At 35.4% G+C, this 13731-nt stretch overlaps 1 protein-coding gene across 6 annotated transcripts in view; it reads right to left on the reverse strand.

Annotated features, from left to right (window-relative positions):
• Positions 1-797: 797 nt before the first annotated feature.
• LOC145248020 (centrosomal protein of 290 kDa-like) overlaps positions 798-13731 on the reverse strand; it is a 116569-nt gene continuing 103635 nt past the window's right edge. For 2 of the 6 annotated variants that reach the window (XM_080109728.1, XM_080109729.1), the window contains exons 14-15: positions 1389-1459; positions 800-1058 (exon numbers count right to left, since the gene is read on the reverse strand). In XM_080109728.1, the coding sequence (XP_079965854.1) occupies positions 1022-1058; positions 1389-1459 (108 nt within the window). In that variant the 3' untranslated portion in view covers positions 800-1021. Of the gene's footprint in view, positions 1059-1388; positions 1460-13731 lie in introns of all 6 variants that reach the window. The other 4 variants (XM_080109725.1, XM_080109730.1, XM_080109726.1 and 1 more) reach the window with 4 other exon arrangements.

The raw sequence follows: 13731 nt of genomic DNA on the forward strand, positions 1-13731 counted from the left end.
TTATAAGGCTGCTTGTGCAGTGTATACACATGTATTTTAAATATTTTCAAGTTATATTAAATTTTATTACCATACACATATTCGAAAAAGTTGTCAAAAAAACATTTATATACCAAATATTATCAAAGGCAAGAAAAGTTACTTTTCTACTTAACTGGATGTTTTTAGGGGTTTGTATTATACACATATTCGAAAAAGTGGTCAAATATGAAATATACTCTTCTACCTATCTGGAAAGGTTTTGGTTTTACTCACTTTAAAAATCATACAATGTTTATCAATATATTTAGAAAGAAAAATGGCATGTTTGGTAGAAAGGGAACTTATCGTGCCTTTTGATAACATTTATTTGTTATATATTTTTTTGACAACTTTTTCAAATCTGTGTATAGTAAAACAAATCTGTCATGTAAATTGTTTACGGTTAAAATGTTATTTAAGAAAAAGAGATTTTAAATATATTTCCAAGAAATAAGTTAGGTCCGGTGCTAAAATATTGATAATTCAGCGATCATTAAAAAAAAAAAAAAACTTCTGTGAAAAATACTCACTTTAAAATATTGGTGAAAAGTTTTATTTACTATTAAAAGAACGGACTGAAAAATATATAAAAATTGTTTTGTAATAAAAAAATGAAATGAATATTCGACTTCCTCCGATAAAAGAATAAGTTCAAACACGAATTGAGTAAAATCATCCCACCTGTGCAAATATAATTATTCTCCGAATGGAGAATTGTTCTTTCTCTTTAGAACATACATGGACAATCAATAACACATATTAGTAGCCATTTTTTTTGTTATATGCCTGTTAGCATGACCACGTGAGATAGCTTTAGTATAACACTAAATGTGAGGAAATGCCTTGGTAAGGGTCAGATACTATGGCATTTTAAAATTAAGTTTTTTTTTTTTTTTTTTTTCTTCACTTACCAAGTTATGAAATTCCGTTTCTCAAAGACAAAATACACTTGTGTATTTTACTTCTAGAAGATTTTATTACAATTGGTCTGTTTTACATTTTATTTTGTCAAAATCACCGTTAGTTCTTTAATTCTCCTGTAAAGAGAAAATATTAGTCCAATGATATAATAACGAAGCTTGAAGTTGCAATAGCTTAAAACAATAAGATTGATCTTTACAGCAATTGGAAAATGTTTTTCTTTTAAAGAAAAAATTAAAATTCCAGATTTTGGAGAAATTTCAAACATTTGAACTGGTTTGAATTAGCAAATCTTCATTAAAAGTTGTGCATACCTTGAGAAATTAATGGCATTAACAATTATAGGTTTAAATCATAATTTCATTACAATACTGTTATAATTGGAGTCTATAGATGACTCGCATTAAAATAATTCCTTGAACTAAAAACTGATAATTTGTCTTTACCGATCTCGAATCTCCACTTGTTGCTGCAAATTTTTGATTTCCTGCATTGCTTCATCAAATCCGTAGTTTTTCTAAAAAGATAATATAAAATTTTGCCTATATTGATAATTAGATATTTGGAAAAGATAACACATGCACTACAACTAATTTCATAAAACTGCCTGATCTATATATTTCCTTAATCTGAGTGGTAGAAAGTAGGTTGGCAACTCTTGAATCCTGTTCAGGAGTGAGATTAAATGCAGATGTACCAGCTCAAATGTCGAGTCCTTCTCTTGATAAAGAGGTTCATGATTCACTCTAACCTAATTATTAGGTCTATAACAACAGGATATTCTTTTTATTGTTTTGTCTTGAGTATACATCTCAGTTAATCACTATAAAAGTTGATACACAAAAGATTATGCTGTTGTCATGAATTTCGGATGGGGAAAATTCATATCAGATTTTCATAGAATTTGATCCATTAAAAAGTTCAAAGGTTTCAGGGCTTTGATTTTTCACCTTCTACATGGACAAATGGCAGCGTAGTATATATGGAGTTAGCAACAAGATTCCTGTTTACATTACATGTGAACTTCATGTCCGCGTAGTCATGAAGTAGGCTTTCTGGGGATCTCTGTAGGGTGCCATTTTGTTTCTTGTAGCATCTGAAGCATTGGTCCAAATGTGACAGGATACTTTCAGCCTCAACTTTCTAACATGGTAACACCTGCTGTAGTACCCTCGATGTCCAAGAGTACTTTCAGGTAATGTATCATTAGTCAAAGCAATTGGTGCTGGAGAAGATTTCTTTTAATTATGCCTATCTCAAACAATTTTATCAGTTCATTTATGAATATCAGAAATAAAGGTCCAAGAATTGATCCCATATATCTCATTGTTTTGATTAACGACCATTTCGAACTCCCTGGAGTTTTTTTTTCACTTAAAAGGGTCCATATCTAATTTTTCTGAGACAATTATGCCATACCCTGTTAAGAGCCTTAGATAGAGACCTACTTTCCTTAGGTGCAAATTAGTTGGACAGAAGTTTAGCCACTGTAAGGTGGTGGACTAAAACTCAAATTTTATTTTTTTTATTTATTTTTTTTTGGAGAAGATCCTAATAGGGCGATAATTTATGGATTCTTGTAAACTGATTTTCAGAAACAATGAGTTCCTTGTTACAATGCATTTTCTTGGCTGTCTATATGTCTGAGAAATGGCAGCTGCACAACTTTGAAATATTCAGTTGTCTCTTTGTACAGTGTTCCACAGAAAGAGAATATTTTCCCATGGGGCATCTGATGCCATCCTTGTTTTGAGTTTTTTAGTGATGTTTATACTGTGTCAAGGAATGAGATTCTGTGGAGTTAGAGAAGCCAAACAATTACTGTGGTGGGCATTAAAGTCACCAAATATATGAATTTGGCCGCTAGTGTGTAGGGAGAGTGTTAAATCTTTACGGCTCTAGGTCGTGAGAGAAAATATAAGTAGCTAATGCTATGTTGTAAACACATGAAGGCTGGTCATCTGATTCTAGTTTCACTCAATGCTCAGATTTGTGACGAGAAGTATTCTACATCGTCCAAGTTGGTTCTAAACCACGGATATTTTCAATTGCGAGCCTCAAGGGAAGAAGTGTGGTTCTGGTTTGATCTGTTATTTCATAGCTTTAGTTTAGGGTGGGAGATGCTAGACAAATGTCCACCAGAGATGAATGCTGGGTCCATTTCCGTGTGACATGGCACTACAACCATCCCAATATTATATAACTGATAGAGCAGCCGATTTTAAAGATTAGAATGCGTTCTTTAATTACTTATAAATTACATTTTAAAAATTGAAGGAACACGATTTGATTTGTAGTAAACTTTAGTTTATTTAATATAATTAAATGAAAATTATGCATGTAAATATGAATATTTGGAGCAGAACACAAGCAAAACATTTGATATGAGTTAAGACAAACAAATTTTTTAAAATCAAAATGAACCACAATATTTTTTCAAAATCAAAAACAATATTTTCAATGGGTTTTTATTACTGTACACACAGATTCGAAAAACAAATATATAACAAATAAATGTTATCAAAGGCAAGATAAGTTACTTTTCTACCAAACTGGATATATTTTTCGTATTTTTATTCAATGTAACATGTCGGTGTTTACCGATGTATTGGAAAATTCAAGATGGCGTCTGAGTCCCTCTTTAACACGGTAAGTTTGGGAAAAGTTGTTATAAATAAAAAAAAACAATAAAATACTGTTAAAAACTCGCTCAATATATGTTACCTTGACATATATTCGGCGGTGGAAAGAAGGGGCAGAACGATAGTAGCGCGAGATCGCGTGGGGACATGGAGTTCTCGAAAGATAGCGATATGACATTTTTTTTTTTTTTTTCATTTGGAATGCCTAAACAGCTAATCTTTCCATTAAAGAAAGATCAGGAAGGAAAGAAATAAGAAAGAAAACTATATATGAAAAAACTCGCACGGAGATGAATGAGAACGAAGCACCGGTGCTGTTGTTCCTTGTTAAAAAAAGAGCCCGGTCTGAAAACAACAGATTTATGAAGAATCGGAAATTTAGTATAAAATCAGTAATTGTATGAGAATCGGGGGGGGGGGGATATTGGAAACATTCCATCACTACCAGTCCAAGTCAACATAAGTAGCATGCAAGAAAAGCCATTTGCTCTATTTGTGAGAGAAATATATAGGACATAGGGAGTTGGTGAATTGTCCTAGTCAGGAATCAAGGCCAGGCACAGTGGCTCAAGTGAGTCCTTTATATTGTAACTGCACCTGGCTAATAGACTTAGTATGGAAGTTATGCGATAGGCAGAGCCTACCTACTCTTTATGTATGCAAACTGGGGAATTCGTTAATGCACCCAGGAGGCACTGCTTCCCCCAGTGTCATAAAATACAAAGCATTGGCTTTATATCAACACTTTCCCTCTCAGATGGTTAACTTGGCAAGATCTATGGATCAATCACACTAAAAGGGGTAGCCATGCACCAGGGTTCAAGACTAGGTTTATCAGTACTCTCACATAGCTAGTAAAATAAGTATACTGCATCTTCTAAATGAATTGGCTTTTTTTTTTTTTTTTTTTTTTTAAAGGATTGCCCTCTTACTATAGATAGAAGTGATATCATTTAAACATGGTGAAAAGACTATTCTATTTTTTTGTAATTTTATTTTTAAATAAGTGAAGAAATTATGGTTAAAATGTAGAAAAATATAGATATAAAGAAAAATAGGGTTAAATTTACTTTCATACAAAATGACTGAAATCTTCGACATTCAAGGCATTGTGGTGGTCGCTCTGGCTGCGCTTCAGTTTCTGATATGAAGATACCAATCTATTTAGGAGGGCATGGGGTTAAGGTGTTCTTTGAGTCACTCAATAAGGTTTTGTTTTTTCTTTCTTTAGGAGCGCTTTTGATTTTTATTTGTATGCATACATCGTTTTCAAGGATATTAATGCTTCAAATTAAACGCGTTTCAAATTAAAATGATCTGATGTGATAGGATTCATTCTAATCTTTAAGAAAACAAAGATGCTGCTAATAAAATTTTTTTAAATAGAATATTCTAACGTGTGTACGTATATTATAAGGGTGAAAATTAGCAACGTGTATAGAATTTTATTCATTATATTAGAAGCAAATCACATAGCTATGGCAATGGCTGAAACCCTAGAGGAAGACCGCTAGTCTAATAAAATGGTCCTAAGTTCAATGCTGCCAAGCTTCTTTTCTTTAACAATTAACAGAAATCTCAACCAATGCCATTGCTAATAATATGCCACCTGAAAGCTTTTCATTCCAACATTCATAGGTAGTGCATTGCAACGAAAGTGGGCTCTCTACCATGAAAGAATGACTCCCACTAGTCTATCGTTCAGACAGGTTCCAAAAGTCTCCAACCTAATAGTTCCCACATTATCAACCAAACTCAACCCCTGTCCCATTGCCGAAATGTTACAGTATTTTAATGAAGTGTACTCTGACAAACTCCAACACTTGTACCCCCTAATAAACAATACTACCCCCTGCCTATAATGTTGAAATCCCTAGATGCCAGGAAGCTTTCTACTCTAATATTTCTTTGCTTAAACTATTAGACTTTGGAATGCCCTCACTACTAACATGCAGAATTTCAAGTGAAATGTTAAGACATCTTGCTGCTCCACTCCCTACATAGTGTTTTTAGTTATAAGCCATTTTAATCTTAGAAACAAAAATGTTTCAAACAAAACAGCAATATTAACTCAGGGAAGCTTTGAATTGTAAAAGCTTGCAGACAGAACAAAGTTCCTTTCCATGTTTATATTCAATAAAAATCAAATTAAGGAAAAATTGGGAATGGGGTAAATGATGGTGATGCCCAAGATAACCTGGTTGATTTTCACTCTACTACCACATAATATGCATCTATCAATGTATAAACCTTGAAGGTAATTTTTTTTTTTTTTAAGTTTGAAATTGCTATGAAATGCAGAGAAGTGAAATTTAGTACATTGGAAGAGTATAACAAGGTACTTTATTGCCTTGATTTTTATGGAAGTTGAAAATATATGTTGAAAGTTATGCTTATTTTTCTACTTACTCGACAGCTCCTCACCTTTTTGATATAGTTAGATGAAGAGTTTATATGAATATCCAAATAAGGTCAAGAGGAGCAAAGTCTTCAGCTCCTTAGATCACTCGTACTATTCTTGCAGATGATGCCCCCTTTATTAGGTCAGACATACTTGTCTTGGAAGCCTATCAGCTGTCAAAAAATCAATTATAAACATTGATGGGTTCAAGTTGAAAGACAACACATTTAGTATGCAAACCATGAGACCTGCAACAAATTACATTCAGCACCACAACAATACGACAACTGAAGGTGAGAATTAATCTCATCCTCATCACCACACCATTTATAAACAGGCAAACTTACGAAACTGAGTGAAATCTCTTACCGACCCAGAGTACATTTCAGATTACTATCCACGTCAAAGATGGTTTGTTGTTAGTGAGACACCAGACTTGGGCACTCATGGTTAGATTGAGCAATATTGCCACATTAGATTGCAAGACAGGCGTTCTTTTCACCCTGGAAAACTTTCTTGGTGTCTTTTTTTTCAGAAGCCACTGTTTCCCTGAACTTAGGTGCACATTTTATCTAGGAACTAAACCTAAAGGGTGTGTGGGTGAATCTACATATTTGGTATGTCCAGACGCCCCCAGGAAGATGGAGATAACAGACATGGTGATGGACTAGGGCCCTTTGCAAATGGAGTAGCATATCTGGAAGGAGAAAAAAATTAAGACGGTATATGAAGATCAGATAGATGTGAGAAACACACACCTCCACTCTCTCCTTTAACATAAGATTTCTGCAGATCCACTAACTAGCAGCAGCCCACAACGTTTTCAAGACCTAACCAATTTTTTTCAACTGAAGACCAGGACTGAACTAGACACCAAGTATCTTACTAGGCCCATCACTCCAACTGAAAGGCTCTGAGTGGAAATTTCCCTCCAGCCACAGTACTTATTTTTAATTTTGGCTCTTGGTATTGGCTCCTACAATCTGATTTCTGTGCTGACGACACTAATCTTGACATTACAACCACTGTTACATCATCAGCATAGGCAGAGTACTGCAAAGTGAAACTGTAAGACCAAATTCACTCTTCGTCTATGAAGCAAAGGCACCAAGACAGGCAATGAAAGGATCAGAATAAAACTGAAAGGTCTTGATCTCTTCCCATTCACTTCTATCAGCACCATTGGTTTGGCATAAAGGAGGTGAATCCATGAGTAAAATTGTGGGCCAAAATTGGTCACATAAAACAGTATCCCGGTAATGATGGTCCACCCTATCAAAGGTTTTGAACTGATCCAAATTGATCAGTGTGACCTCAGCATCAATTTTTTTTTTCCTATGGTCAAGTGTATCACATGCAGGTTATCCTGAATTATCCTACCCTTCATGGTACAAATTTGCTTGGAGCTAATCAGTCCATCCAAGACAAGCTGAAAACGATTGGTCAAAATCTATAATGCCACATTAAGCATCATTAAGAGCTGATAATTATCGAACCCATCCCCACCATCTTTCTTTTTGCATAACTTCACAATGCTCATAGTGAAGTGGTTAAGGATTGAGCCATTCCTAAGCCATGAGTTTAATAAAACTATCAGCAAGAGAACAAAGGTGTATGTGACATCCTTAGATACAAATTCTGTAAAGAGACCACGGAGTCTCAAAGATTTGTTATGGCTACAATTACTTCTCCCTCCATTATACTACCTTCGGACCACTTTGTCAGTTTGGTCACCGAAAGGCAAAGAAAATCAGCCAAATAGGCATCAAACTGTTCCACTGACAGACTGAATTTCCTGAAAAAGAACTCCTGAAAGACCGACACACCTTTAAGGTCACGGTATATCCATCAGACAATGTGCCACATGAAATTCTATGACTATAGGCATTCTTTTTAACCTAGCCCTAATCACTAAAGCTTGGTGCTCCTTTTCAGCAAAGGAGGCAAGCTGAGCCTTAATTATATTCACATTAACCCTATCCCCCTCTTTTACTGGCCGATCTAGTCTACTCTACCACCACTTTAGCTACCCTAAATTCTTGGTTGAGTCATTTGCTAAAGTCGGCAGAAAAGGATCTAATAGCATCCTTAATTTTAGCCCACCATTTAATCGTGACTACAGCACCCATCAATTTCCACTGTAGGGTTAGTAGTAACCCATCACGTTCGACTTCCATATCGAATAACAATGTGTTGAGCTCCCAGTAACTGACCAATCTAACCTTAGGATTATCTAAGTTTATCCGAACGCAAATAAGTTGGTGATCTGAGTAAACTATGTTATGAAAACTTTGACATCTAATAATCCTACATCAATTCTCCTAAGTAAGTACTGGTTAATATAACTCAAAAGCTGTACTAAGTCCACACTATCACAGGACATTTCATTTCAGCACTTATCGATAAAATCAAACTTTTCAGCAAGCAAAGAAGTATTGTTTGTACTCTTAACCCCAAGCGATCTCAATCAGGATCCAGGACAGTGTTCCAGTCTCCCACGAAGATAACCATTTGGGAAATATTCATAAACTGCTCGATCCACCAAAGAAAAGCAGCAAGCTCAATGTGGCTATTCAGTGCATAAACCTTGATTAAACAAAATACTCAACATTTTATGGTAATATGCAGAACAGTCTTCCTTCCAAATCTATGAAACAGTCAAACGGTGCATCCAAAGACCTTTTCACTAGCCAAAAAACATCGAACGAGAATTGAAGTAAACTGAATTAGCGTGATAGCTCCTAGACAGCACACTCAAATGGTAACCTGAAATGATATGAAATCCACTCCAAGATGCTGCATATCGATGAGCCTATCATGAGAGATACTGCAGACATGCAAATTATGTTAGTTTGGCTATCCTATATAGGGTAGAGTGCATCTTTACAAGGACCCAGCCTATACAACATTTTCACAGATTTCTGATGTCCGTGTGTTTAAAAATTATGAGAGGTGGTGAAAATTCAAAGGATTTATTTACCTCCTTAACCACATGTCGTTTATCTCCTCCCTCTTCCAGATCACGGTTAGAATCTCATTGGCATTGAGGAAGTTGCAGGGATCTTCAATCAGAATTCTAGCCACCTTCATGAAATCTATCAGCATTTTTGTAATAAACTGCATTGTTTATTTGCAGTTCACTGACTGAGCAAATGTCTTTACCAGTAAAGAAGAGTGTCTCTTTCCCCACTTTCCATGGATAGAGCTCCGAGTTCTTTTCTGGGTTGGAGTGTTCCTGGAGGTGTGAGCCTTGGGTAGGAACTTTGCAGGGAATGTGTGAAGAGTATTAAGAAGTGTTACAGAAATATTTGGAAGAGGAAAGGGAGTACATTTTATCTTTTTGACTGGACTAAGGAGAATTAATTTGAGTAGCTTTTGGAGTATAGGAGATGTTACTGGTGGGGGAATGTCTTTTGTTGGTGAACAGGGTTTTAGTTTTATTGAGGACCGAGTGTAAACTTTAGATGTTGATGGTTTTGGAGGGGACTGTGGAATTTTTGTTTTTTTTTAGGAGAGAGTTTGCTGGGGAATTTAGGGGTGGTCATTTTCAAGGCATCCAATTTCTTTCTTATATTAACTATCTTAACATACTTCTCTCTACCTGAGTCATTTTTTTAGCATGACCTTCCTTTGTATTTGGCTCAGGGTGATACAGCCAGGGGTCTTCCTGGGAACAATTTTCCAAGTTTGACAGTCAGGATCTTCCAGGAGTGTGTCATTTTTGGCAGTTTCTTGAGTGTGGGGTTCCCTCACAAACGGGGGAAACCTCCAGGTGTTGACACACTCTAGTTTCAGGTAAGGTTGAAGTCTCTTTTGGAGGCACTTCATGGTAATATGTCTAATCTCCCCAAAAGCCCAACAAGACAGTTGCCTGCAACAATGATGGGAAGCTTCTTCTCCGTGAGTTTCAAGTGAAATGGGATTTTAGTGAAACCTTCCTAATCCAATAGAATATGTACTCTGACATAATAGTCACCATTTGGGTGATTTTAACGTATACCTCTTCATTTGAAAAAATTTTATTCCAGCTTTTGGTACATTCTACATTTAATTATATGCTGTGATCTATGCCCCATTGTTTGCCAGCAACTTGTATACTATGTCCGAGCTTGCATGTACAATTTTTTTTTATTTTTTATTTTCTGCCGACCAGGAAGACAAAGCTTTTTTCCTTATTTCTTCTAATTTCGGTATGTTGATGAGTAGTCCATTGTTTAGCCTTCTCAACAAAATCTCAGACATTTATAGTAATTTTTGGCAGTCTGTTTCAGTCCGAATTAGTTGGAGAGGTAAGTGTGACATCCTCCGACTCCTTTTCATATCTATTCATTGAGAGTGGCATGTGGCTAGCCACAGATATAGTTGAAAACCATTAAAAACGGTACAATAAAAGGAAAATTCTAACAAATATAACAGTAAAAACTAATGCATAAATTTAACAGCAACAACGTGGTCTAATAATTCATATGTGGTGTCCAACTTAAAAAAAGATGGAAAGTTATGTGCAGGAATTCTAAACACAGTATATTTTATGGAGTGATTATGGTTTCTGATTGATTGGTATCAGTGTGATTCCGTACAATTATTTGGTCCCTATCTTATAAATAGAACCTTCAAATTTTTTGTAATCATACCCTCATTATAGTAAAATTATTGCAACAACCTTCTTTTTTGGTATAATGGAAAGTTCTTTCAGTTTTAATTTTGTTAAAAAACATAAATGCATAAAAAATTAAAACAAACAAAATTAAAATAAAAACAGGAAAGTCATTTTTGTTTTAATTTTATTTAGATGTCAAAGAAAGTATGTGTATGCAAAAATAAATCTGTATTATTATTCATCGAACTACTGTTCTCATCTTGAGTGTGATTTTCACGTTTTGGTCGATATAATCTCTGACTTTCTTCAGGTGTATCTTGTTGAAATTTCGAGCGGAACCCTTTATTTACTTCACGAGGGTAGCATGCTCTTGTTCCGTCAGCCATGACTGGATAGAGGTCCTAAGTAATTCGCAAATGTATATTTCGGTCGCCCACACTGAGGATTGAAACAGCTAGTACAACATTACAGCAAGCTACCACACCTATATGGCCTACTTAAGATTCACAAAAACGGTATACCATTAAGACCCATTGTCAGTGCTCGAGGTTCAGCATGCCATCCATTAAGCCGGTTTCTGGTAGATATAATCAACCCAATCATTGGCAAATCTCCATCATACGTCAAGAACTCGGCTCACTTCGTGGAAATAATAAAAAATGCTCCCATTCATTCTAGCCAGATGGTGAGTCTAGATGTAGCGAGTCTGTTCACGAAAGTACCTACTGATGACTCTGATAGTGGTACGGGATAAGCTGACATTGGATGCCTCACTCAAAGATCGCACTTGCATCCCAATCGACAATATAATAGAGATGTTGACCTTCTGTGTAAAAACTCCATACTTCATGATGGGATCTGATATATATTGACAGGAAGAAGGTCTGGTGATGGATCACCATTGTCCCCAATACTGGCCAATGCATACATGGAATACTTTGAGGAAATGACATTAGGATCAACAACACTAAAGCCAACAATGTGGTTGTGATATATAGATGACACATTCATACTCTGGCCCCATCAGGAAGATGTTCAAACGTTACTAGACCATGTGAACTCAATCCGTCCAACTATACAGTTCATAATGGAAAAAGAAAATAACAATAAATTATCGTTCCTAGATGTGCTGATAACTCGCACAGGGCAGGGATTTATGTCATCTGTATACCGAAAGCCAAGTTTCACTGGACAGTATCTAAACTACAACTCCCACCATCCATATAATGTAAAGAAGGAATCGTCCATTGCTTACAACACTGAGCAAAAGCAATATGTAGTAACATCAGTGCATATCAAGAGGAGATGGACAGTTTAAGAGAAATCAGCTCCAAGAAATCTGGACCAAACACAAAAGGACACCACTCATAAACTCACCAGAGTTTTTATTCCATATATGGAGGGCTTGTCTGAAAAACTTCAATGAATATGTAATCCATATGACATCAGGACAGTATTCAGGAGTGATTCAACTCTCTGGAAACAGCTTGTGAGAGTCAAGTCCCCTGCAGAAAAAAATCATGACTAAGAACTGTGTATATGAAATCCCATGTAAATGTGGAAAACTATACAGAGGTGAAACGTGTCGTCCGTCGAAAGTACGGTTAGAAAAACATCGAAAAGCCGTAGTACGTGGAGAGACTTAAAAGTCGGGTATAGCTGACCATATCTGGAAAGAAACCATCTACCACTATGGGATGAAGTAAAAATTATAGACAGAGAGGAACGGTGGAGAGTAAGACGACTTAAAGAAGCAGCACATATGCTGGGGAATAACCAACTGCTAAGTAGACCTAGCATAGAATTTAATACGATATGGGAACCAGTAATTATAAACAATAGATAATATATACAAGTTAAAAAAAACAAAACATTAATATATACAAGTAATAAGTATAGAGATAGATATACATTAATATATAGTATTAATTAGTAATAAATGGTGATATTTACAACTAAAAATAAAAATAGGCTCCTAAAATTCATACTAGAATTGTCCACAAGGACCCGTGGCGCAGTGGTTACAGTACTGGGAAAAATCAATTGTAAAAGTGATATTCTCCTGAAGGTTCAATCCTCAGTGTGGGCGACCGGAATATACATTTGCGAATTAGATAGGACCTCTATCCAGTCATGGCTGATGGAACAAGAGCACGCTACCCTCGTGAAGTAAATAAAGGGTTCCGCTCGAAATTTCATCCAAATTCCCGAGTTCAACAAGATACACCTGAAGAAGGTGAGAGGTTATATCGACTGAAACGTGAAAATCACACTCAAGATGAGAACAGTAGTCCGATGAATAATAATACATATAACCAATCCTCATCTCAAAAATTCAGAAACGTAAAAATAAATCTATTTTATTTTATTTATACCTTAAAAAGGTAAGCATATAAAAGGAAACCATATATATTTGTAAAAAGAGAAAAAGTATTTTTAAAAAATTAAATTTTTATTTTTGTTAAGTAAAAGTTTTAACATTTATTATGTACTAGCGAGGGGTACCCGGCGTTGGGGGGGGGGTTAAAAAAAAAAGTAAGTATGAGGATCGAACCCGAACCGTTGAGGCAAAGTTGTAAATTAAAGTGTGAAAAAAAAAAACGTGCAACATTAACCATTGCCCCACCGCAAGATGCTAACGGAAACACGTTTGAATTTATTTAATTACTTGGATTTGGCAGGTGCCCGTTTTAATGACTTAATGAGGTCAAGTTTGACTGCGGGATAGTATTTAACTTACTGCGGAATGCTTTTTTTTATTTTTATTTTCCCAAGATGTAAATATTTCCCAAGGAAAAAGACTAACCCACATGCGGCAAGCGACAAATGTTGAATATTTATCTTCCCGAAATCGAGCAAATTAAATAGACAGGCGAGCTTCGTTGTTAACTCTGAGATATTACGATTTATATGTGATATAAAAAGTTTTAAAAAGTTGTGAACCGACCGACTGCTTCTCTGAAAAAAGCCTTTTGTAGACATACAGAAAAAGCGAACACACATACATACATACATACATACATACATACACACATACATACATTTTCGCTTTTATATTTATAGATTTAGCATGTTAATAAAAAGTGTTAAGAAAACAAAATGGATGCCATTTTATGTCTTACCCAGGACCATTTACTCATTTTGTT

This window comes from Euprymna scolopes, chromosome 26 (genome assembly GCF_053919585.1).
Source record: "Euprymna scolopes isolate OS-2025 chromosome 26, ASM5391958v1, whole genome shotgun sequence".
NCBI classification, from domain to species: Eukaryota; Metazoa; Mollusca; class Cephalopoda; order Sepiida; family Sepiolidae; genus Euprymna; species Euprymna scolopes.